This window comes from Meriones unguiculatus, chromosome 10 (assembly GCF_030254825.1).
Source record: "Meriones unguiculatus strain TT.TT164.6M chromosome 10, Bangor_MerUng_6.1, whole genome shotgun sequence".
Lineage (NCBI taxonomy): Eukaryota > Metazoa > Chordata > Mammalia > Rodentia > Muridae > Meriones > Meriones unguiculatus.
This window is the reverse complement of record NC_083358.1, coordinates 83,078,950-83,101,776: the sequence shown is the minus strand read 5'-3', so window position 1 is coordinate 83,101,776 and position 22,827 is coordinate 83,078,950. Positions and strand designations below refer to the sequence as shown.

The window sequence follows — 22,827 nt, the reverse complement described above, 5'->3', positions numbered from 1 at the left end:
GAGGAGAGATTGATGAAAAGGAGCAAGGTATCTCTGAAGCCAATCAAGAAGCTTGCTTACAAATAAATGACTATAAAACCAAAGCCAGTGATTTCTATTAAAAATAAGCAAACAACAAACAGCCACCCCTTGCAAAATACTAACAAAACCAGCTTCCCAAAGCCACCTGTAATGAACTAAATTTAAAAAAAAAATTTAAGCACTGTAGGTGATTGTCATGCTCAAGATTAGAAGAATCCTCTTTAGTCTACATGGTAGACTCTACAGAGTAGCAATGAGGTCAAATCTGAACTAGGCAGCGTGGTGTCATGGAAACCCAGCTCCATCCCTTCCCTGACCCCTTTGTGCTTAAGTTAGTATGGCTAGAGAAATGGAAGCAGAGTATACATAAGGATTTGTATGAATGAAATATAAATTGCTTAGACTGTTATCTTTACTTTGCTTACCGCTTGACTTCCAGTCAGGTGGAATAGTTCCAGATAATTCCTCTGTCAAATGAATAAGACCAGAGAGGTATAAAAGAGCCAGATTGCTGGGGCCCTTTGCTGCTTCCTGTTTGAAGTACAATCTCATGGCGACAAGCCTCTCTTCTCTTTCACCTGTCTAGAGTCATGTTAACCCCATGTGACTCAGTTTAAAAAGTGTAGGGGGACCCTCTATACATGTGTAGCAATTGTACAGCTTGGTCCTCATGTGGGTCCCCTAACAATGGGAGTAGGGGCCGTCTCTGCCTCTGTTGCCTGCCTTTGGATCCCTTTCCCTAGCTGGGCTGCCTTGCCATGCCTCACTGGGAGATGGTGTGTTTAGCCCTGCTGTGACTTGATGAGCCAGGCTGGGTTGGTACTCTGAGAAGAAAAGGAGGGGAGTTTGAAGATGGGACTGGGACAAGAGGGGCTGCAATCAGGCTGTAAAGTGAGTAAATAAATAAAGTAGCAAAAAAAAAAAAGTGTAGGGGGATCCCGCGATAAAGATTCTAGTATACTGTTTGTCGCCATTGCTTGACAAAATACCCGAGATAGCCACCTGAAAAAGAGGAAACTTATGTGAGCTCATGGATTCAGAGTTTGTGGTACGTGATCAAGTAGCCTTCCGTGCTTTGCGGTCTGGGATGGACACAGTACGTTATGGGAGAAGCCTGACAGAGAAAGCTGCTTGTTCCATGGCATTCAGGAAATGAAAGAGGAAAAGGCGGCTCCAGAATCTCCCATTCTAGGGCCTACCTACAGTAATCTAACTTTCACGCCCTGGGCACCACCACTGAACTCTTCCGCCATGTGCTGGCTAGCGTTACATAAACTTGACACAAGCTAGAGGGAGCCTCAACTGGAAAAAAAAAATGCCCCCACCAGATTGGCATGTGGACAAGCTGTTGGTGCATTTTCTCGATTGATGATTGATGTGGCAGGGCACCCCTCACGGCAGGCAGTGTCACCCCTGAGCTGGTGGTTCTGGGTGCTATACAAAAGAAGGTTAAGCAAGCCGTAGAGAACTAACCAATGAGCAGCACTCCTCCACGGCTCTGCGTCAGTTCTTGCCACGTGATTTCCACGGATGATGGACTACAAGTCGTAAGATGTAATATACCTTTTCTGCCCCAAGTTGCTTTTGATCACAGTGTTTTAACAAGGCAGTAGACACCCTAACTGAGACATTCCAATAACACTAGGCTGGAGAACAAGCTTTTAACATAAGGCCACTTGTCGAAATATCTCAGACCCAAAATGCAGCAATACTGAAAGGAAAAATAAAATAAACAAGATATTCTGTTTCCCTCTAGGAAAGTAAGAAAGCGTTATGAGTAAGTGCTATCTTAATTTGTGGCTTTGTTTCATTTCTCTTCTCTTCTTTAAGGCTGCTGTGGTACCATCTGCCCAAACCCTTAAAATTACTGACTTCAGCTTCAGTGACTTTGAGCTGTCTGATTTGGAAACAGCACTGTGTACGATTCGGATGTTCACTGACCTCAACCTTGTTCAGAACTTCCAGATGAAACATGAGGTAGGAAGGCAGTAGTGTGTGTGTGTGTGTGTGTGTGTGTGTGTACTCACATGTGTGTAAGACAGAAAATTGGATGTGACTATTAGCATGCAGTAGGGGGTTTTCGGCTTTAATGGTTAATATACCATAGCCTAAGATAAACCGTCAGCCATTAAAAATACATTATTCTTTTTATTCCCACCATGTGTCAAGCACAAGAATACAGGAGAGTTTTACCTAAAGCGACAGCAATAGTGCAAGAGCAGGTGGCAGGAGATACTGGGTGGAACACAGATGGAGGGGAGGGTGGCGGGGAGGGAGGCCACGGAGCACCTGGAAAGGTGAGCAGCAGAACTCGTAAGCCTTCAAAGGGAACCGGCTCTCCGCCTGACAACAGTGGTGACTCACTGAGGAGTCCGAAGCAGGGAAGTAACTTGACATCGTTGCTGGGGTACAACGTGATAGCAGTGTAGAAGGGACCAGGCCATAGGTGTCTGCTGTGAGTCTGGACCACTCAAACGAAATCATCTCAGTCGAGCAGAAATGAGACCCTTTTGAACCCATCTCCAAATGCAGATTTCCTGTCTGAAAAGTTGTATGTCTTCACGGCTTTTCTAAGACTACCTAGCCTTCCGTTAATCCGCACAGTGAAAAGCCATGCACGTGTTCTGTGTCCCAGTGGTGAGCTGACCCTGTTCTCAAAGGTCCCACAGTACGGAAAGAAAACTCAGGGTGAATATAACTAAGGTTAACAGAGTGTCATGTATGTTCCCAGAGACCCTAATCTAATTATTTCTTAAATGTAGCCATTTTTTTTTTTTTGGATGAAAACCAAGCAATAATACAAATAGGCTAACAATGTGTCACTCTTGTCTGAGTGTTAGTTAAGGGATATCACGTTGCTTAATTATTCCAACAAGCTCTTATGAATGAATCCCATTCACAGATGAAGAAAAACCAAGCCAGCATGGACTTCCATCGTAGTTTTCTCTGGGATCGGCACACAGTCACTTTGGCAGTTTTTCTCCCGCATTCTCAGTTTCCTCGCCTCTTAGAGTAAATGATGTTACTACCCCCTGGAGTCCATGTGAAATACATATGCATCTGTGTATTACTCGCCTGTTAGTAGTCTGCCTAAACCGTAGATATAGAGAGCATGTCAACCAGCCCACCTCTAGGCCAAGTTTGACTATGCTAAATCACCATCAGATTTCTCCCATGTACAAGACAGGACTCCCTTTGAACATCTGCTCCGTGAATGTGGTAAGTTCACATCTGGAGCTGGAGTCCTGAATGTGGGTCACAGTTTTACTTCTTAATACCTTGATCAGATCCAGGTGTCCACATCTGTAACTAGCGGTAACTGTTCCAAGGGCTTGGCTGCAGCACAGGAAGGCAATTCTTTCTGTAAGACTCTGAGTGCTGATTTACTTTTTTGCTTGGCTTATAGGTAGCAGCTGAGGACTGTGCAATGCAGACACTGAGTTTCTCTAGCAATCATTCCCTTGGATTCTTACCCACAGGAAAATATTTCCTTCTAGATCACCTACTTTCCTTTTCTTTTTCTATAACCCTATCTGAATGTTAAAAACAAAAAATAGATAATGCCAGTGTCACACAAAGGAACCCATGAACAAAGTAAAGTAGCCAGGCAGGGCAAGTTCTTTTTGAAAAAAAAAAAAAAAAAAGAAAGAAAAAGAAAAGGAACACTGTGGTCAGACTGGGCTAGCAAGCACATGGGGCAGGAAGTTAATTTCCTTTTCATTCTCATGCAGATGTGACTGCATTTTCCCCACTGCCCAGGTTCTGGCTTCAGGTCTTTGAGATTGGCTGGGCTCAGAAGAATCAGGGTAAATGAAATGAAGGAAGCAGTGGGTTGCTCCAGATCACAGAGGCCCAGGAGTGCTGGGACCCTTTGCATAAACAGAAGTTTTACCAGTTGGATGAGATTAAAATATTCGCAGAAAAGTTGTACAAGGTGGGGGAATTTTTAAAGGGAAGTTTTCTTTTACATAAAACTTCCACAAGGTGGGGGAATTTTATGGAATATTGGCTCTCCGAGTGCTGATTTAGATTTATAAAATAATTGTTTACGTTTATTCTGGGCCCCATCACCTTGGCCATTAGAATTATTCTGGTTGGATCTCACGCCCCAACATCTAGTCTAATCTTTATTTCAGGTTTTATTGTTAAACATAGTTTTAGGTGGATAAAATTAAAATTCCTTGCTAGAGAAGATGCCCCTACCAAGACATTTCTCACCAAACAACAAACCCTCAGTGTGAATTTGTGCTAGTGGCAGCCATTGCCTGTTCCTGGGCTCAGAAACCGCCCACTTATTAGGACAGCACACGTTGATTGTATTTCCTCTTCTCTCCTTCCTGTCTGTTCTCCCCTGAACTGTATTTACTGTACCTTATGCCCCTGGCACTGGGGAACGTGGGTCCTTTTGGCAAGTTCTTCGTCATGTAGGAAAAGAATTTTTAAACAGACTCAGAAACTTGAGGACCATTTTATTGGAGTTTGAGAGAAACAGCAGGGAAGGTGAGTTGTGGATCTCAGCAGCTGCCAGCAACAGTGGAGGAGGGAAGGAAGGCTTTGTGGGTGGGAGGTCAGGAGCCCACACAGGCTGGGCAATGGAAGTCTGAAAGCACCTGCTCCGGAGTGGGAGGGCTTCAGAGAAAAGAAGAAAAGGGCCAGTGGCAGGACAAGCCAGCTTAGGGCTTGGATCAGTTTGCTTTGGGAAAAGGAGATAGGAAGAGGGGAAAGAAAATGTTATTCTCTCTGAACTGGAACCTGGAAGGTAGGCAGGCTTAGCAGAGAGTGGATGGTCACTGCGTCCCTGGCAATGGCTTCTGTGGTCTCCTTCTTAACACATCCTCAGGTACTTCAGCTTTCTTCTCACCTCCTGGATGTAGCTGTCCTCTTGAGACTATCTCAAGACTCTCCCTTCCTTATCTGAGGGTGTCATCAATCAATGACCAAGCCTCTCTACCGATAATCAACCTGAACCCTGTTTCAGATCCCAAGCGGGAGCAATTGCCATATGTTCCCCTTCGTCTGAGACTCAGGAGGTTGGGTCCAATGTATTCTATGATGGCGGGGCCCATTCTCAAAGCGCTCCAAGCCTGCTATATTTTACCAAATTCTACTTGAGTGACTTTAGCCATTGGTTTAACTGCAGGATATGTATACAAATGTAATAACATCTTTAAGTTTTCAACTAGTGAAGACGTGCTCAGACACCGAATTTCCAGTTTTCCCAATTTGTTTTTCTTGCTGCTTTAATTAATCAGAAGTAGTTTTATCCACGCTGCCAATGCGTGCTATCAAAATGTATCAGTGAAACATGCGGCTTTCATTGAAAATCCTTCCACAGCGGCTGATCCATCATCTTCCCACCAGACTGCTCGAAAATGTCCAGGGTAAGGAAATCTGCACAGAGATTTCAGAGCTCAGGGGGGATTCATCCACTGCAGGCATGTAGACCTGCTTACACACGGGCAGCTCGCAGGGCCGGAAGCTCAGAGAGCCCAGGGTTCTTCTCTGGGGAATTCCCTGTGAACGGAACCAGGAACTAGAAGGAAAAGTCATAAGAAGGAAAGGGATTATGCCAAGTCCTCTGTGACTAAGCAGCTTCTACCAACGTGGGGGAGACCCCTACTCAGGGCGCAGAGCCAGTCAAGGTTGGACCCTTTCAAAGCTGCATCCTTTTCCTCTGTTCTCGTTTCCATTCCTGAGGCAATGTTCTTTCTGTTTGCAGTATCCCCAGTGTCACATTCAGGGCAAGCACATACTTGTTTTCACAAAAATACAGTAAATCGTTTAGATTTTAAGAGAGGCCGACAGATGACACAAACAGAATCGCCATGCTTACATCATGGGCCCCTGAGGATTTTATTTAATAGTCCACTGAGAAGTTAAATTAAACCCCATTTGAGATACTAGCTTGAACAATTTGCCCCCCCCATCTTTTAAAGTTAAAAAAAAAAAATTCCGTATGGGTCCCAGGAGCACATATACATTATCTTCAAAGCGTGGTTTCTTGATTGCCAGGCATCAACTGTGGCTAACACTTAGGCAGAACCTAAAGAGTAAAGATCTAAGGATGAGGGTATTGAGACCTGCAACTTCAGTTTGTCCTGCGCCTTCAACTAGACATCTCAACTGCAGCCCACCTTAGATCCATGCACTAAAAACCTTCACACGTGCACAACAGCATGGGCAGAACGCAGTCCCTGACATTCACGCACGTATGACTGGATTCTGACGATGACATGGGGAAATATTTTTCATAAAGACAGTTGGCGTCCTGCCCATGGCAAAGTGTCCTTCTTTGAGACATCGCCCACTTTTCTGCTGCGTGAACCAGGTGAGCTTGCGAGGTTGTGGATTGAAACGGTAATGATTAAATTCTGGCCCCACCACCAGCAGGTTACCTGTTTGATAGCTGGTTTCTTCCTCTGTGAAAATGATTAGACTAGCCATGCCCGCCTCCCTCACACTTAGAAGGGTTGAATGTGAACGCTGCAGTGTGCCTAGAACTTAGAAAACGTGTGACTTAACGTGGCGCTTACTGTCACTCCTATGCTTCATTTCCTAAAGGTTCTTTGCAGATGGATTTTGAGTGTGAAGAAGAATTATCGGAAGACCGTCGCCTACCATAATTGGAGACATGCCTTTAACACGGCACAGTGCATGTTCGCTGCTCTGAAAGCAGGCAAGATTCAGGTACTTAGTGGAGCCATTCGGATTCCTGCTTAGTTAGAACTGACAGCATTTCTTTTCACAGTATTTTTAATGTGCACTTGGGGTAGTTGACTAATTCACTAATTCACAGTATTTTTAATGTGCACTTGGGGTAGTTGACTAACTCATGATTGGTTGAGGATTAGCAGAGCAGAACACTCAGCCCACTAGTACCCGATCTTATAGTTTAATACTCCTTGGTCACATAAATATTTCTGTCAGAGGAAGACACTGAAAGAAAAGTCCTAAATTTCCCATATTCACAGTCAGCTGCTCCCTAGTAGACTTAGTCAAAAATCACCAGGTGCCAGCATCGATAAACTCGCTGTCTTCATAAAGACATACTGTCATACTCCGAGGGGAAGGCTGTCACCTCTGTAAGTGCTATTTCAGACAGGTTTTGTTTCATGTGCCTTGACCAGAGGCTGGGTAAAAGGAAGACCAGTGCAGAAAACACTCACACAAAGCATCCGTTTCCAGCCAAATCCTATTTCATCTCTGTCCTTAAATTCCATCTTCTGAGGGGATTGACTAGTTTATTCAAGTCAGTGATTCTGTTTGTATCATATTGTACATATTGCAAAATATGTAGCAGCTGCTGCATGATTTAAATTCAGAGCCTCCCAGTTTTAAGAAGGTAAATTATTCTCTGCCAAGTATCCTACTTTCATGAGTTACACATTTTAAGTGGCTAATTTTAGAAAAAATGGCTAGGCTTGGGTTCGATTTCCTGATCTAATATTTGAATAGCCCTGTGTCAAACCTTGGATTTGATTGCAGCACTACAGAAAATAAGTAGAGGAGGAGTCATTGTCCAAGAAGCCAACAAAATAACATAGCTGTTTTAGCCCATGGGAAAAATTCTAAGAGCAGGGTAAATGCTCTTTAAGCTGTGCAAGAGTCCTAAGATTATCACTACTGAGAGCTACTCTTGTTTCTCCTGATGAAGAATGAGATGATGGTTTTCACATGCTTCAAAGCTCACAGTGCCAGGAGTTCCAGTAGGACAGAATGGCATGGCAGTTTAACTTGCATTCCGTTACTGATGACGAGAATAGTGCTGTAAATAATATAAATGCCAAGTACTCAAAAGTAACCAGTATGCAGCTTGAAAATAATTGTGCAAGTCTTGAAAGCCGTTTTTCTCCCCAGTAATCCCTTTTCTACTACTTTATTTAATAGTCACATTTTCTGGGTTCCTTAACAATATAGCAGCCAATCACAGAGAGCAAAACAAATGGTTACAGAAAACAAAAGAAGAAAATATTAAAGTTATATTCTACGCAAGATCCATGACGTTAACGATGGGTGGGCAGATCATTCACTTTCTTTTTACTTAAAATAAACATGTAGTGTGTGTGTGTGTTTGTTTGCGTATGTGTCATGGCACATGGGTAGAGGCCAGAGGACAGCTCGACTCTGCCCTGCCCCTGCCCGTTAGCAGAACTGAACGCACATTGCCAGGCTTGCCGAGCAAGCACTGTTACCCACTGAGCCAGCTTACCGGTCCCAGCGTATTCCTTTGTGAAGCATTTCAACCTTTTGTGTTGCTCAGTCCCTTGTGTGATAGACAGCTCAGTGTGAATGACAGATGCATGGTCGCCTGCAGAACGGAGTTTCTGGAGGGCGGTCTGTGGCCCCACCGGAATGCAGGAGTGAGTACTGAAAAGTTGTAGGAGGACGCCTCACTCCACGCTTTATCTGTCCTCTTCTTTGCTCCGATGCCTTTGCCCACAGAGCAAGTTGACGGACCTGGAGACGCTTGCGTTGCTGATTGCCGCTCTGAGCCATGATCTGGACCATCGCGGCGTGAACAACTCATACATACAGCGGTAAGATGGCTTCTTCCGTGAAGCAAGAACGTGCTTCCGCTGAATTATTCAGCTGTACTTTTTAAAGTTAGAAGTGCAAAAAGAAAGGTACAAAAGGTCATTTGGTTGAGTTTCATTACATAGTCTGGCTGTGTTTAAGGAAAACAGGAAGCGAATGCGGTACTGTCTTAATCACATTTCAGGCCTGAAGTTCAAACAGTAGTTATGTTGACAATGTTATTCCGTAACCACTGAGTTTTCTTATATAGGCAGTACTGAAGAAGGGGAACCACAACAGGAAAAGACCCACAGTGTGCTCAGTACACACACACACACACACACACACACACACACACACACACACACCCAAAGCTGTACTCTCTGCCCAGCTCAGAAAGGAACATCGGGTTATTAGTGCATATTAATTATTGTAGAAATTGCTCTCATGTGACCTTATATAAGTGAAAAAATTGCGACTTTCTTTTATTTAAAAAGAAATACTATTGGGGTCTGGAGAGATGGCTCAGTGGTTAAGGGCACTGGCTGCTCTTCCAGAGGTCCTGAGTTCAATTCCCAGCAACCGCATGATGGCTCACAACCATCTATAATGAGATCTGGTGCCTCCTTCTGGCATGCAGGTGTATATGCAGACAGAACATTGTATATATAAGTAAAATCTTTTAAAAAAAAAGAATTATTATTAAACTTTTTAAAAATATCCATTAATTTTTGTTTATTTAAAAATACCCAGAAGAACATCTGGAGAGCTGTAAAAAGTCCCAGGGCAGGAAGGGGGTGGGGTGCAGGGGGTCAGGGGCACATAGATTATAAAATCTTACTTTCACACACACAAAGTAATAACTCTTGAAAATGCTAAAACTGTTCAGAGACTTTTCTTTCTTCCTACATCCCTGTGCCTTGAGTAAAGGAAAACAGGACTTTTTCTTTCCGTACTGCTCATGACTGGTACTTAGAGTAGGATTTTCTTCACAAGCAGCCACTCAGGGTAGTCAGGTACTGTAAGCATGCCATATAAAGCGCTTTCTTCAAGAGGGGCGTACAGTGCCCAGATCCCACGAGATGTCCAAGCTGGCACATAATAGGAAAATAAATAAAAAGAAAGTACAGAAATTGCAGTTAGTCAGAAAGAAGGAGGCATTCATGGGTAACAGAGTCAGAAACAGAAATCCTCCTCCTCCTCCTCCTCCTTAAGTGACTTTGAGGTAAGGCTCTCCTTGGATAAGGCTATCCTTTTGGCCCACTGCTGGCTTCCTTGCTTCCTTCCTTTATTAGGTTTTATTGTCAAACATAATTTTAGGTGGATAAAATTAAAATTCCTTGCTAGAGAAGATGCCCCTACCAAGACATTTTTCACCAAACAACAAACCCTCAGTGTGAATTTATGCTGGTGGCAGCCATTGCCTGTTCCTGGGCTCAGAAACCGCCCACTTTATAAGGTCAGCACACGTTGATTGTATTTCCTCTTCTCTCCTTCCTGTCTGTTCTCCCCTGAACTGTATTTACTGTACCTTATGCCCCTGGCACTGGGGAACGTGGGTCCTTTTGGCAAGTTCTTCGTCATGTAGGAAAAGAATTTTTAAACAGACTCAGAAACTTGAGGACCATTTTATTGGAGTTTGAGAGAAACAGCAGGGAAGGTGAGTTGTGGATCTCAGCAGCTGCCAGCAACAGTGGAGGAGAGAAGGAAGGCTTTGTGGGTGGGAGGTCAGGAGCCCACACAGGCTGGGCAATGGAAGTCTGAAAGCACCTGCTCCGGAATGGGAGGGCTTCAGAGAAAAGAAGAAAAGGGCCAGTGGCAGGACAAGCCAGCTTAGGGCTTGGGTCAGTTTGCTTTGGGAAAAGGAGATAGGAAGAGGGGAAAGAAAATGTTATTCTCTCTGAACTGGAACCCGGAAGGTAGGCAGGCTTAGCAGAGAGTGGATGGTCACTTTGTCCCTGGCAATGGCTTCTGTGGTCTCCTTCTTAACACATCCTCAGGTACTTCAGCTTTCTTCTCACCTCCTGGATGTAGCTGTCCTCTTGAGCCTGTCTTAAGGCTGTCCCTACATAGGTGACAGGCAGACTCAAGAACAGTGTGGTGGTGACAACCCTGTTTTTCTCACAGGACATTTATTTTGAATCAGTTTTTAAGGCTTTGTATTTCTAGTATTTTTCCTAATACCACTGTCCAAGCTAGACCAATAATTGTGCAAGACAGAGGAAAATACTGAGAACGTATGCCAGTCCATTGATGCTCACTGACATTATCGTGGGAATAAAATTCCACAACGGCAGTGGTTTAAATAGGTCCTTCTGATGTGGCCTCAAATAGAGGCAAAATGAATGCATTGGTTTCCATGATTTTTTTTTTTTTTTTTTTTGTAAACAGGAAATCTGAGGCATTTTCACCCATTGCTTAATTCATGACTCTGTATTTTTAGAATGTGAGTAAAGACAAACACATTGTGGCATTTGTCTGTCTCAGAAGCCAAAAGCCCTCTCTAATGTGAAGCGGTTCTTTCTGCCTCACCCTAAAGTGTGAAGAACATTTGATGATCTATCTGCTTTGTGGTATATCTACCTAGTCGCATTTCCTGGGCCAGCTCCTAACTAGGTCAGTGACCAGACACTGCACAGGGCCCCGTGGAACCACGACAGTGCAAGGCAATGAGGGGAAAGACTTGAACTCCATCCAGGCCCGTCATTGCCATCATCCTTGAGCAAGTGAGAATCTCTGTCTGAACATTCGGCACCTAAAAAAACACATGCAGAGATTCTCTTTTTGTTGTGGTCTCAGCCTAGGTTCCTCTGAAACCCTACTTTGAGACAAGAGTTGGTTATGCATAGCTTATTAGTGAATATGACCCCAGGGAGCGGGAAGAAAGGCCTGGAATGAAGGATGGGCAGATATATTATTCTGATATACACACAGTTGAGAAACTGGTACTCAGTCTTGCCTGGGTCAGACCTGTTAAAGTGAGAAGAAAACACTGACGTGAGAGAGGAATGTGGATTCTGCTTATACAGTGAGGTACAATAATAATAAACCAGGAAGGACAGTGCCCACCATGCTACAGGCTCTTGATAAATGCAAACTGTTATCACCAGAGAAAATAAAGGTCAGCAAAATCAAAAGGTTTTTGATAACATCCAGTCTGATGTGGTGAAAGATTAATAAGCAGCCGACACCTAGCTGAATAGATCAGATACTAAGCTAACTCTAGAGCTTCTGAGTTTTGCGTCAAGTCATGTGCTTTACATTTATGTGAGCTGGTTGCTTGGTTGGCTGATGGGGTCCAGGACAGGTTCCCATCTTGTCTATGGAGAATGGGCAAGTCCATGCAAAGATTCAAAAGAGAGGTCACTGACCCTCTTTATCTTAGCCTGTTCTCATTACAGGCCACTTCCCTGCCAGCTCCCACGTGACCCGCCTATTCTGATAACTCTCCCCACTTCCTTCCGGCTGCCACCACTTTAATGGAGGCAATCTTAAGCCACTGTCAGTGTCCCGCAGTGCCCTAACTGACCCCACGGAGTCCACACATCACAGCAAACCCTTTGAACACATCCGTTCACGCAGCCCAGTTCATTGTATCCTCCTTTTCTGAGGTTGAGCAAGTAGAGGCAGGTGAAGATGGTAAATTGACAAGGACTGGAAAAGGTTTTGCCAGTAACAGCATTAAATCGGCCCAACAGGCGACAGTTAAAAGGAATAGGCAATGTCACACACTCTCTAGTCTTTAACTGCAGCTTCTCTTTTTCCGCGTGTCTATCTGTTTCTCACGGTAACCATTTTTTTTCACTCCATCCTGTGAGCTCTGAGTAGCTTTATTTTTATGGAAATTAAAATAAAATGGAAAACAATACAGCAAACCATTTATGTTTTTAAAGCACTATTGTGGGGCTTTGCAATTCATAAGCCCCATTCCTATACATTTGAAGAGCAAGGAGTTGGAGAATCTCTTTGTCTTTTGAAGAAGGAACAGTTATAAGTGTGGTTTTCGCATGTGAAGGGGTCATGAGAAATGAAATGGAAGACTCTTCCTGTCGTGCTTTGGAAGTCGTTTTGTGACTGCTGTCCCACGCATACAGTAAACAGCACGACGCCCCCACTGCACCCCAATTTACCCAGCAGGAAGTCCTCGCTACTTCTCCGGAATTCAGCTTAGAAACATCGCTGGCCATCCTGCCCTCAGACAACCCCTGTGACTCAGCTGCCTCCTTCCCTCTTCCCTCCCACCTTCACTCCCTCTTCCCCGCTCTCCTTCCCAAGGCTGTGTCCTCACTGCCCCCTTTCTCTTGCTTTCCATCGTTTACACCTGGTTAATCCCATGCCAGCGGGTTCTGTCCTCATGTGTAGGCACATAGGAAATGGCAACACAAACTTGCTCTACATGTTAAGTCAGTTGCAGTGTAGAAACTGAGCACTAAGACAGTTACACGTACTGGGGAGAGTGGCCAGGGCTGCCAGTCTCTAGCCTTACTCCTCACATCCGTTGTCTCCAAATTTCAAGCCAGTGAAACTGCTCTTTGAATCAGCAGCAGCAGCAGCATTTGAAAACAGTTTACGTCAGTATTTATTTCTGAGAGATTACCCCCCACCACTCTCCTCAGCAGGAGGGAAAATTGCTAGTTTGGTTAGCTTTGAGATAATCTCAGTTAATAATAATCATAGGGAACTGGTCACGTGACGTGTTTAGGACTTTCTGTCTCTTTCCCTTTCGACGTGACCACGCCCAGAAGTGAGCACCCGCTGGCCCAGCTGTACTGCCACTCCATCATGGAGCACCACCATTTTGACCAGTGCTTGATGATTCTCAACAGCCCCGTAAGTGTGTCATTTATTGTTGTGAGTCTTAAAAGAGAGCTTTATAAATGCAGTTTTATTTTTAGGTTTTGGACTCATTCCCGGCATCATAAATTCTTGAGCAGTCTCTATTCCTTTTTGGGTAAGGAAGGAATAGGGCAAACATTTGATGTCTCCACAGCTTCACTTCTCTGGACAGTGAAAGGCTATCCAATGTTCCCACAAGGAAAATTTGATTATTGACCTTTGATTACTCCAAACTAGAAACCAAGCTGGTATTTTATGGCTCCTGCTTAACTTTTTAAACAAATAAAGTGGGACATGCAGTATCTGTTTTTTGTTCTTTCTTCCCTTCTGGCTGTGCGGGGATTGAACCTAAGGCCTTGTACCTACTAAACAGGAGCTTCTCCCGGCACTCTGTTTCATTGCAGCTTCTAGCTGCTCACAGCTGTTTGGGTAAGGAATGAGAAAGCTGTTCGACAGCTTGGATAAGTGAATATTGGTAAATGTAAGAAAACGTGTGAGACACAGTTTGTTGAGTGAACACACGTTTAAGGAGCTTAACACTAACATAAGGCACATCATAACTGGATTGTTTGTCTGATGAAACCGTTGATAGTTTTTAGTAGTAAAAACTGTTGACAATTTATGTAGTAATTGTTCAAATTACGTGTTGTCTACCTGTATTAATTCTATATGAAAAAAAAGCAAGAAAGTTTTTACTATTATATTGAGCATTCCCAATGCATTCTACATAATCCCAGGCAATTTTATCACAATATCTTCATGTTTGCTGGGGTTGGGTCTAGTTTTTTCCCTGAATGCTAGAAGAGAACTAGGGAGTCACATTCCGGTCACTATTATTAGATCCAACCATGTGATATACCATTCTCATGTGCCAAACCAAAATGGCCACTCCAGGGTAACAGTTTACGTTGTGAGCCCAATTCCCTCCTCCACTGCCCCCGCCAGTGCCTCCTGTTCCTTCCTATGCATTTCTTCTAACTCCTTCCTTACTCCCAAGCCTCTGTGTAGTTTCCTACCTCTCCAGCTAGAGAATAAAAAATCAGAATAGGCGAGAAAGGGGGTCTGCCCATTCTTAACAAACTGACGTTGAGTGTTCCACTCTTTGGACCTGGTGGGTGATTGTAATTTCATCATCCCTGTGGAGCGCCCTCATTGTGGGGCTACCCCACAACAGCTTACAGAATGGCCATCCAATGTGGTCTTGCCTTCTAGAGTTCTTGGACAGAATGGATCATCACAAGTCCCACCTCCACCACCCAATATAGGAGACATACACAGATTCTCTCTCCTACTTGAGGCAAAGGGAATTCTTGCCTCTTCCCTAATACATTAGTGTGACTCAGAAGCTAAGAAGTATAGAATTCGGGGTGCAGTTAAGGGGTAGAGGGTGTTTTGCATGTGTAAGGACCTAGGTTGGACTCTCAACACTGTAAAAAAAAAGTTATGCAACCTTCTTTGAGGAGGCATAAAAAAGTTATGCCTCCTCAGAAAGTTTATACGAAGTTTAATAGAGTGTCTGCTGTAACATGTAATGTGAACTAGCTGATATATGATTGGTATCATTTGAACGTGTTGACTGGGGTGAGTTGTGTGAGAATTACAGGACTTGTGAAATCCTGGCCTTCGGTAAGAAAGTATCTGAAGAGTGAGGAGCAGGCCCCGTGCCCTCGGCTCCAGGCTGTGTGAGGCTCTCGGCACTGCCTTTCCTTTACTGGTCAATTCCTGGCCACACTGCCTCTCATCCCACAGCCCAGCATTTCCTTCTGTTGCTCTTGGGTGCTGTCGGTACATTGGGGGGCCTGCTGGGCCAACTCACCTCCAGAGAGAACCTCTCTTGGTTTGTTTTGTGCTCCGGTTTCAAAGTGGCATAGGTTTTGAGTGATCTGCCCACACACTACATTTCCCATAAACTATGTTATTTTTAGTGGATAATTTTCCAGAATCAAGACTAGAGAAACATATGCATGTTAGAGTAGAAACATCTGCACTTTCCTTGGGAAAATGCTCTGCAGCTAAAGCTTTTTTTATTTATTTTTTAGTAGGGGAGGGAGTTGATTTTTTTTTTTCTAAACATGGGCTCATCTAGCTCAACCTGACCTCTGTCTCACTAACTAGCTGAAAGCTGGTCTCCGTCCCCGAATCCTCCTGCATCTACCTCCCAAGTGCTGGAGTTGCAGGAGTGTGCACCTGGGCACTACTCCAAAATGTCCTGTCGGTGTCTTATTTCAAGTTCAGTACCAAGGGAAATAAATCACTAACCTTCAGAAAGGTGTACTAAATGTTTTCCTGTCGTTCTTTATTTGCTAGGAAGTATATAAATTATTACATAGTGTGTTATTAATTAGCATAACATACAAGAAATCTGATTCTACATTTTGCTGGCTTAAATTATAAGAGCTACCTATATAGTCTATTTTTAAGCACAATTAAATAAAAAAATACAGACTATCCTCTTCAGAGCAAAACTGTGGCTGAAGTATCAAAAAAGACATTCCAATTTTCCCTGGAAATTGTTTTATTTTAAAGATAAGTAAAGGCTTCAGAGGTTTCCTGAATAGTTCCATTTGGCCCAAATCTAAAATGATGAAATCTTTTAAAATAATGATTATGGTTGTATTTATAGTTTCTGGTCATTCATTTAATCCATGATAGGTTCAGAATCTCATTAACCCCTAATCCCTGTCTTTGGCCCGAGCTGAGCAAACCATACATTCCCTGACTTGATTTTTGCCTCCAGATCTCCCTTCCAGAGCTCCGGGTGCTTTCTTGTCTCTGTGACTTTAAAAGCCCTGTGATTTGGTTTACATGTTTTGAGTCTATCTGGAGTGCCTGAGCTGTGTGCTTTGTTTAGTTCAAGATCAAAGAGCTCCTCTGCTTTAAATTACAGACAAAAAAAAAAAGAAACAAACCCCAAAGCACAAGTTGTTATGTAACAAAAACCTTCAGTAATGCACACTGATTGCCCCCACTGTCCTCCACATTTCTTAGAAGAATATTTTACTAATATGGAAAACATGACCTACAAAAATTCCTGCATTAATAGTTCTCGGTCATGGAAAAAATTAGCATAATTTTTTCTTATTCTTTGGGGGGACTTGTAATATAATTACATCATTTCCTTTTTCTTCTCATTTCTCCCAACCCTCCTATCTACCCCTCCTTGCTCTTTTCCAAATTCATGGCCTTTTTTTTTTTTTCTCCGTTAACTACTGGTATGTGTGTGTTCCTAGATATGTAAATAAAACCTGTTCAGTCTGTATCATGTCACTTGTAAGTAAGTTTCCAGGCTGACCATTTGGTATTGAATAACCAGCTGTATGTTCTTCCCTGGGAAGACTGTTTGACCTGCTCTCAGCATACAGATTACGCCCTCTAAAGTGTTTTTTACAGACCTTTGAACTCATGCTTTCTTAGGTCACCGGCTCAAAATCACCCTTACTTAGCTCAGGCCTGCTAACCACCTCTATTGTCGATATGGTTCTCAGTGCTGGTTAAGGTCTATAAATGGGAACCAGAAGTGTTACCAGTTTATTACAGAAGCCACAGAAGAGTGGCTTCTTACTAATCAATTATCAAAAATTTTCATAGTTTCATCCTTTGTATCCATTAATATTCTTTTATGTTTTCAAAGTTTCATTTACTGTTATATTATGGCAATTAATCTGCCCAAAGGAAAAGGACATACTTATTTAGTTTGTAGATTTCAACTCCGTCTCAAGGAGATTATGAGTTGAAAATATACAGGTACAGAGGCAGGGATATGTCAAGTGGCTGTTTTCATCTCACCTGACAGGGTGGTACCTGGTGCGAATGAGAGGGTAAAATACTACTTTATAGCATGTACTTTAAAACATCAGAATACAAGGCACGTGTCCAAGTCATCTAACTATATCTTCAGAGTTTGTTCTTGGCAGCAGCCCCTGTGGGTAGAATACTAACAATGCTTTTCTCTTTACATAAAGGGCAACCAGATTCTCAGTGGCCTCTCCATTGAAGAATATAAGACCACACTGAAAATAATCAAGCAAGCAATTTTAGCCACAGACCTAGCACTGTACATTAAGTAAGTTTTCTGAAGTGACACCCTCCAAAGTAAGGTCTTGAAAACGTTTTCATGTCCACACTGGGAAATCTTTATAAAAGCCAGCGTCCTGACACAGCTGTTACTGGACTGGCAGTTTTTAAAAACAGGTGGTCAAAAGCTCTTACTCCTTTGCACACATATTCCTACATATGGCAACACAAGCTCTGCATGCTGCTCTTCTACTGCTGTGTCTCTGAAATTGCCTTGAGGTGTTATCTAGTCTCACCATCTTAAGGACTACTCGCTTTTCCTCTTCTCCCTCACCCGCCAATCTCTGCCCATTCCTGATTCTTTTATATTTCCACCAAGCCTCAGGGGGGGGGGGTAGGCGAAGAACACTGAAAGTAATCCTTGTTTCTTTTCGTTTGACTTCTGTGGAAGAATGTTGGTGTAGAACCACGAAGTTGCTCTAACAGAAGGCAGTGCTATTTCTGCTTGTGCTTTGCATGGTTACTGTGCTCCTCTAAAAGCAAGGAAGTGCTTGCCAGCATCTAGACGGCTGTAGTTCCCAATCTACAGATGGCAGCCTCTGACGGACATGGGGACTCACAGCCCCTGGGCTTCCTCTCAGTACGGATCTCCTTTCCCTTGACACGGAAGTCACAGTCATGCTGTTAGTCTCTCCTATGAGAAGTTAAACAGCTCCAACAGACACACACAAAGTTATGGCACATATCCACTGCTCGGGGTCCACAAGTGTGCATGTGTCTGCTGCATTGAAATTTGGGTCAGTTTAAGGTGAATCAGGACAGAAGAAAATGCAACCAACCTCAGATTGTTGGGAGGTAATTTCAGAATACTGATCGTCAAATCGCCAAGGACTTACAAATATCGTGGTCCATGTAGGCTTCCCATTTTTAAGCCGCGTGGGATTCTCCCCTCTGTGGAACCTACTTCTGTTTCTGACAGTTAACGATACGCAGTCCATTTTATCTTGCAAGTCTATCTTTTGTTTGGTCTTGTTTCTCAAGAGACTTGTTGATGTTGGGCACATAGAAGGTATTTCCTAGACACCAATGACTCTTATGTCCATGGAACAACAAGAAATACTATTTAAAACCCGCTCTTTCCTTCCAAAGCATTTCAGATCTTCACTGCCCTTCTTTTATTCTGCAGCAAGATGTGGGTGAATTAGAGACCTTAGACCCTCTTCCACCCGTGCACTTAAGAGATCTTAAATCATTCTTGGCATCACATTTTAACTCACACTATCTTTTTTTAATAAAAAATATTCCCGCATTGGTATTGCCATTATTTGTGATCTAGAGTTAAAAAACTAAGTGCCTTTTACATTTCCTCCATTGCAAGAAAACCAAGGGAGTGGAGGTAGGGTACCGAGTGCTGATGAAGCTCTGATGTTGGGGTCTGAGATGGGGGAAATACAGATTTTTCTCAAGTATGTATTCCATGAGTCTTGTAATCCAAAGGAGAAGACCCTGGGGACTCACCATAATCATCATGTATTTCTTATTTTTGAAGGAGACGAGGAGAATTTTTTGAACTTATAAGAAAAAATCAATTTAGTTTTGAAGATCCTCTTCAAAAGGAGTTATTTCTGTAAGTTGGCTTTACTGTCCGTGCAAGCTTTGCTACCAAGTGAATTTTTTTTGATCTGTTGTTAGTTGGGATTATTTGTTACGTATAATGACTTTTGAGGTTGTTGACTCTTCCAGAGGGTAGTACAAAGGGCTGTGTGCCATCATTGGCAAGGTGAAGGAAGCAGATAGTTGCTTTGTCGAAGACTGACTGATGGATACACTAGAGAAGTAAAGTATCAGTGACTAAAATATTACTGTTTTGCTTCATTTATCCCATCCTTTGGAATGGAAAAGCAAAAATTAACATTCTATAAATTGTAAGAACAAGATGGTGGCTACGAAGTGTCTGCTTGTCTTGGGCCACAGCACAACAGTGCTTCCAGGAGACCCTTCAAGACAATTGTTTTTCAGCAGCAACATACCAGTTCCTTCCTTCTAGCTGCTTCCTTCTTCTAGCTTCTTCTTGCTTTGCCATTGCAATGAGTTGTGTGAGTAAAAGAGAATCAGGAAGCCACCATAGTCCTCGAACTTGGAAGGATGAAGAAAAATGATTACCACAAGTTCAGTGCCACCCGAGGATGTAAACATTAAGGACTTGCCTTAAACAATTAAACAAAATAGAACAAAAGCCAATTACTAAAGGAACTACAGAATTACAGATAGTGTTGATACAATGGTGACATCAACATTTCTTCAAATAAATTGAGATGGCGTAGCCTGCAAAAAAAAAAAAAAAAGCAAATCAAAAGGAAACAGCATACCGATGCCTAGCTGCCTGTTCTGTATAGTCATGCTTTCCTTAACATTAACTTATTTCAAAATAGCGCCTTAGACACGTGCAAGCCTGCTCCTGTGACCAGTGTGCACTCTATAATAACAAAGGGAGAAATACCACAAAGCTCCAAGTCTGATCCAGTTTTCTCTTTCACAGAGAAGTTCATAATCAAACTCCTATGATTAGTCACCTTTGGTAGTCACGGTTATACTGGCAAGAGTGGTTGAAATTCTTTATGACAGTGGGTTCCAACCATGATTAAAAATACATCCAATGTACTCATTCCTGTGGCAGAGAAGTCTAAGAGAGAATATGGCAGTGTTAGCCCCTCATGTGGTTACAGGGTATCTCTAGAGGGACGAATGATATTTTACCTCATTTGTTTGTTTTGCAGGAATAGCCTTTGTGCCTGTTTCTTCAATCAGTGTTAAGGGTCTGTTAGACACACATTTGAATATGATTCAGGGAAAGACTGTGCTGAAGTCAGACATCGGATTTAGGGATGTAGCTCAGCTGGTAGAATACTTTTATAATGTCCACAAAGCTTGGGTTCAGTCCCTACCAGCGCATAAAACAGGTGAGATGTCAGAACTGTGGTAGTGGATCAGCAACTGAAGGACATTCTTGGCTACATAGAAAATTGGAGGCCTTCTCAGAATACATGAGACCCTCCACATCCCCCAAAAGGTAATTTTCACAGCTGTGTTTTTCTATTCCAAGGCACATTTTTATAGCCTGGGGACTGGGTGGTTCCCACTGCTCTAATCAAAGAAAGGCTGGCAGCATAATCTCCGTTTTCTTTTTCCCTGCTGGAGAAAAAGACTCCCCAGCATGTATGGCTTTGCCATGCAAATGTTATTAGTTAGAAAGCCCGAAGGTGGTGATGAGTTAAGGTGGCCCAATATAAACAGGACTGTTCTCATTAGGATATATGATTAATTAGTATGATTTCATCTGGCTAGCAATGTGGAAAAGCCAATGATAGCAGGCAAGCTTTTACCCCCAAGGACAAACTCCAGTAACTCACAGGGCAACCAAAACAGTGAGGCTGTATCACAGTCCCAACAGCCGGGTTCTGGGAGGGGGTCGGGAGAGGATGTTTGGCTCTTTGGTTTTTAGGTTCTTCTGTTTTTAAGCAATTTTAAATTTAACTGTTTATCTGTAACAACTTACAGAGGATAAATATTTGGGGTTTTTTCTCTCCCTTAACAGAGCAATGCTGATGACTGCCTGCGACCTCTCTGCAATTACTAAGCCCTGGCCTATTCAACAACGGGTATGTTGCTCATTGGTGATCAAAGCAGAACTAAAAAAAAGTCAAAATAAGAAAAGTCTCTTCATTTTAGGGTAGCTTTGGAAGTAAATAGACTTTAATTTCTTTATGTATAAGATGGAGGCACATACCTCATAACATTGCTTTAATGATTGAATGGCAATGCTTTATACAAAGAACATAAATGTTCACTTCACAATATTGTCTTTGCCACTTCAGCTGTGGTGGAGATAATAATGTCTCAGGGCCGCTAGCGTTTTTGATCACAAGTAGCAGCTTTCACTTTGTCTTCTTATTCTCTCCTGCCTCTAAAAACAGCAGTAGGTGGAAAACACTGCCAAGGCCACCATGGGTTGGAAACCCCACCCCAGCCCCATCAAACCATAACTCCAAATCAGGAGTGGGAATACTTCCAGCAGTTCTTGTATTGATTTTAACTATGCTGGGGTTTTTGTATTTCCATATAAAGTTTAAGACTGTATTTCCAATTTCTGTGAAGAATAGTGTTGGAATGTTGATGGGGATTTTTTGTATTGAATCTGTTGACTGCTTTTGGTAGGTGGCCATTTTCTCAATAGTAATCCTACCAATCCATGAGCATAAGGAGATCTTTCCATCTTCTGGTACCCTCTTCCATTTCTTTATTCAATATCTTAAAACTTTTATTATATAAGTATTTCACTTCCTTAGATTTATTAAAACATTTTTTTAAAGTTTTTAAGAATGGGATTGTTTTTCTTTCTTGGTATGTTTGCTGTTTGTATAAAGAAAAACTACTGATTTTGTGTGTTAATTTGTATATGGCTACTTTGTTGAATGTATTTATCAGCTGTGGGAGTTTTCTGCTGGAGTCTTGAGGGTTTTCTCTGTATGGAACTACATCACCTGCAAATAAAGATTCTTTAACTTCTTCCTTTCCTCCTTATATCCTTTTTACCTCCTTTATCTGCCTCATTGCTCTAATGAAGACTTGAAGCACTATATTTGATAGGAGTGGAGAGAATCCTAGTCTTATTCCTAATTTTAGTGGAAATGCTTTGAGTTTCTCTCCACTTAAAATGATGTTTGCTGTGGGTTTGTTGTGAATTTGCTTTATTCTGTTATATGTCCCTCATATCCATAGTTTCTTCCAAACATTTTTCGTGAAGGTATATCACACTTTGTTGAAGACCTTGTCTGCAACCAATATGTTGTGTGATTTCTATCCTTGAGTCTACTTATATGATGGATTACATTTATTTTTTATATATGATAAACCATCCCTGCATCATTTGGATGAAGCTAGCTTGTTCATGGTGGATAATCTTTTTTATGTGTTTTTGACTTGGGTTTGCAAATATTTTATTGAGTTTGCAAGTATTTTATTTTATTTATTTTACATCTATGTTCATCCTATATACTGGCCTAAAATTTGTTGTTGTGGTTGAGTCTTTGTGTGTTATTGATATCAAGGTAATACTGGCTTTATAAAAAAAATTTAAGTAATCCTTCTGTTTCTATTTTACAGAATAATTTGAAGTTATTGCTATTAGTTTTTCTTTGAATATATGGTAGAATTCTTTTCTGAATCTGTGTGGTTCTGGGCTTTTTTTTTTTTTAGTTGGGAGTTTTTTAAGTGATTGATTCTCTCTCATTGGATGTATGGGCCTATTTAAATTATTTCTCTCATCGCAATTAACCATTGTTAGTTCATATATGTCTAGAGATTCATCCACTTGTTTTAGGTTTCTAGCTTGGTAGAATACAGATTTTTAAAGTACAGGCTAATGGTTCTCTGAATTTCTTC

At 42.3% G+C, this 22,827-nt stretch overlaps 1 protein-coding gene across 2 annotated transcripts in view; it reads left to right on the top strand.

The window, feature by feature from the left end:
- The window catches only part of Pde5a (phosphodiesterase 5A), a 119,103-nt gene that overhangs the window by 80,217 nt on the left and 16,059 nt on the right, over positions 1-22,827 (top strand). For both annotated transcript variants that reach the window (XM_060392801.1, XM_060392802.1), the window contains exons 12-18: positions 1,852-1,998; positions 6,583-6,708; positions 8,464-8,558; positions 13,278-13,365; positions 17,334-17,434; positions 18,935-19,012; positions 20,981-21,044. In XM_060392801.1, coding sequence (XP_060248784.1) covers positions 1,852-1,998; positions 6,583-6,708; positions 8,464-8,558; positions 13,278-13,365; positions 17,334-17,434; positions 18,935-19,012; positions 20,981-21,044 — 699 coding nt within the window. The remainder of the gene's footprint in view (positions 1-1,851; positions 1,999-6,582; positions 6,709-8,463; positions 8,559-13,277; positions 13,366-17,333; positions 17,435-18,934; positions 19,013-20,980; positions 21,045-22,827) is intronic.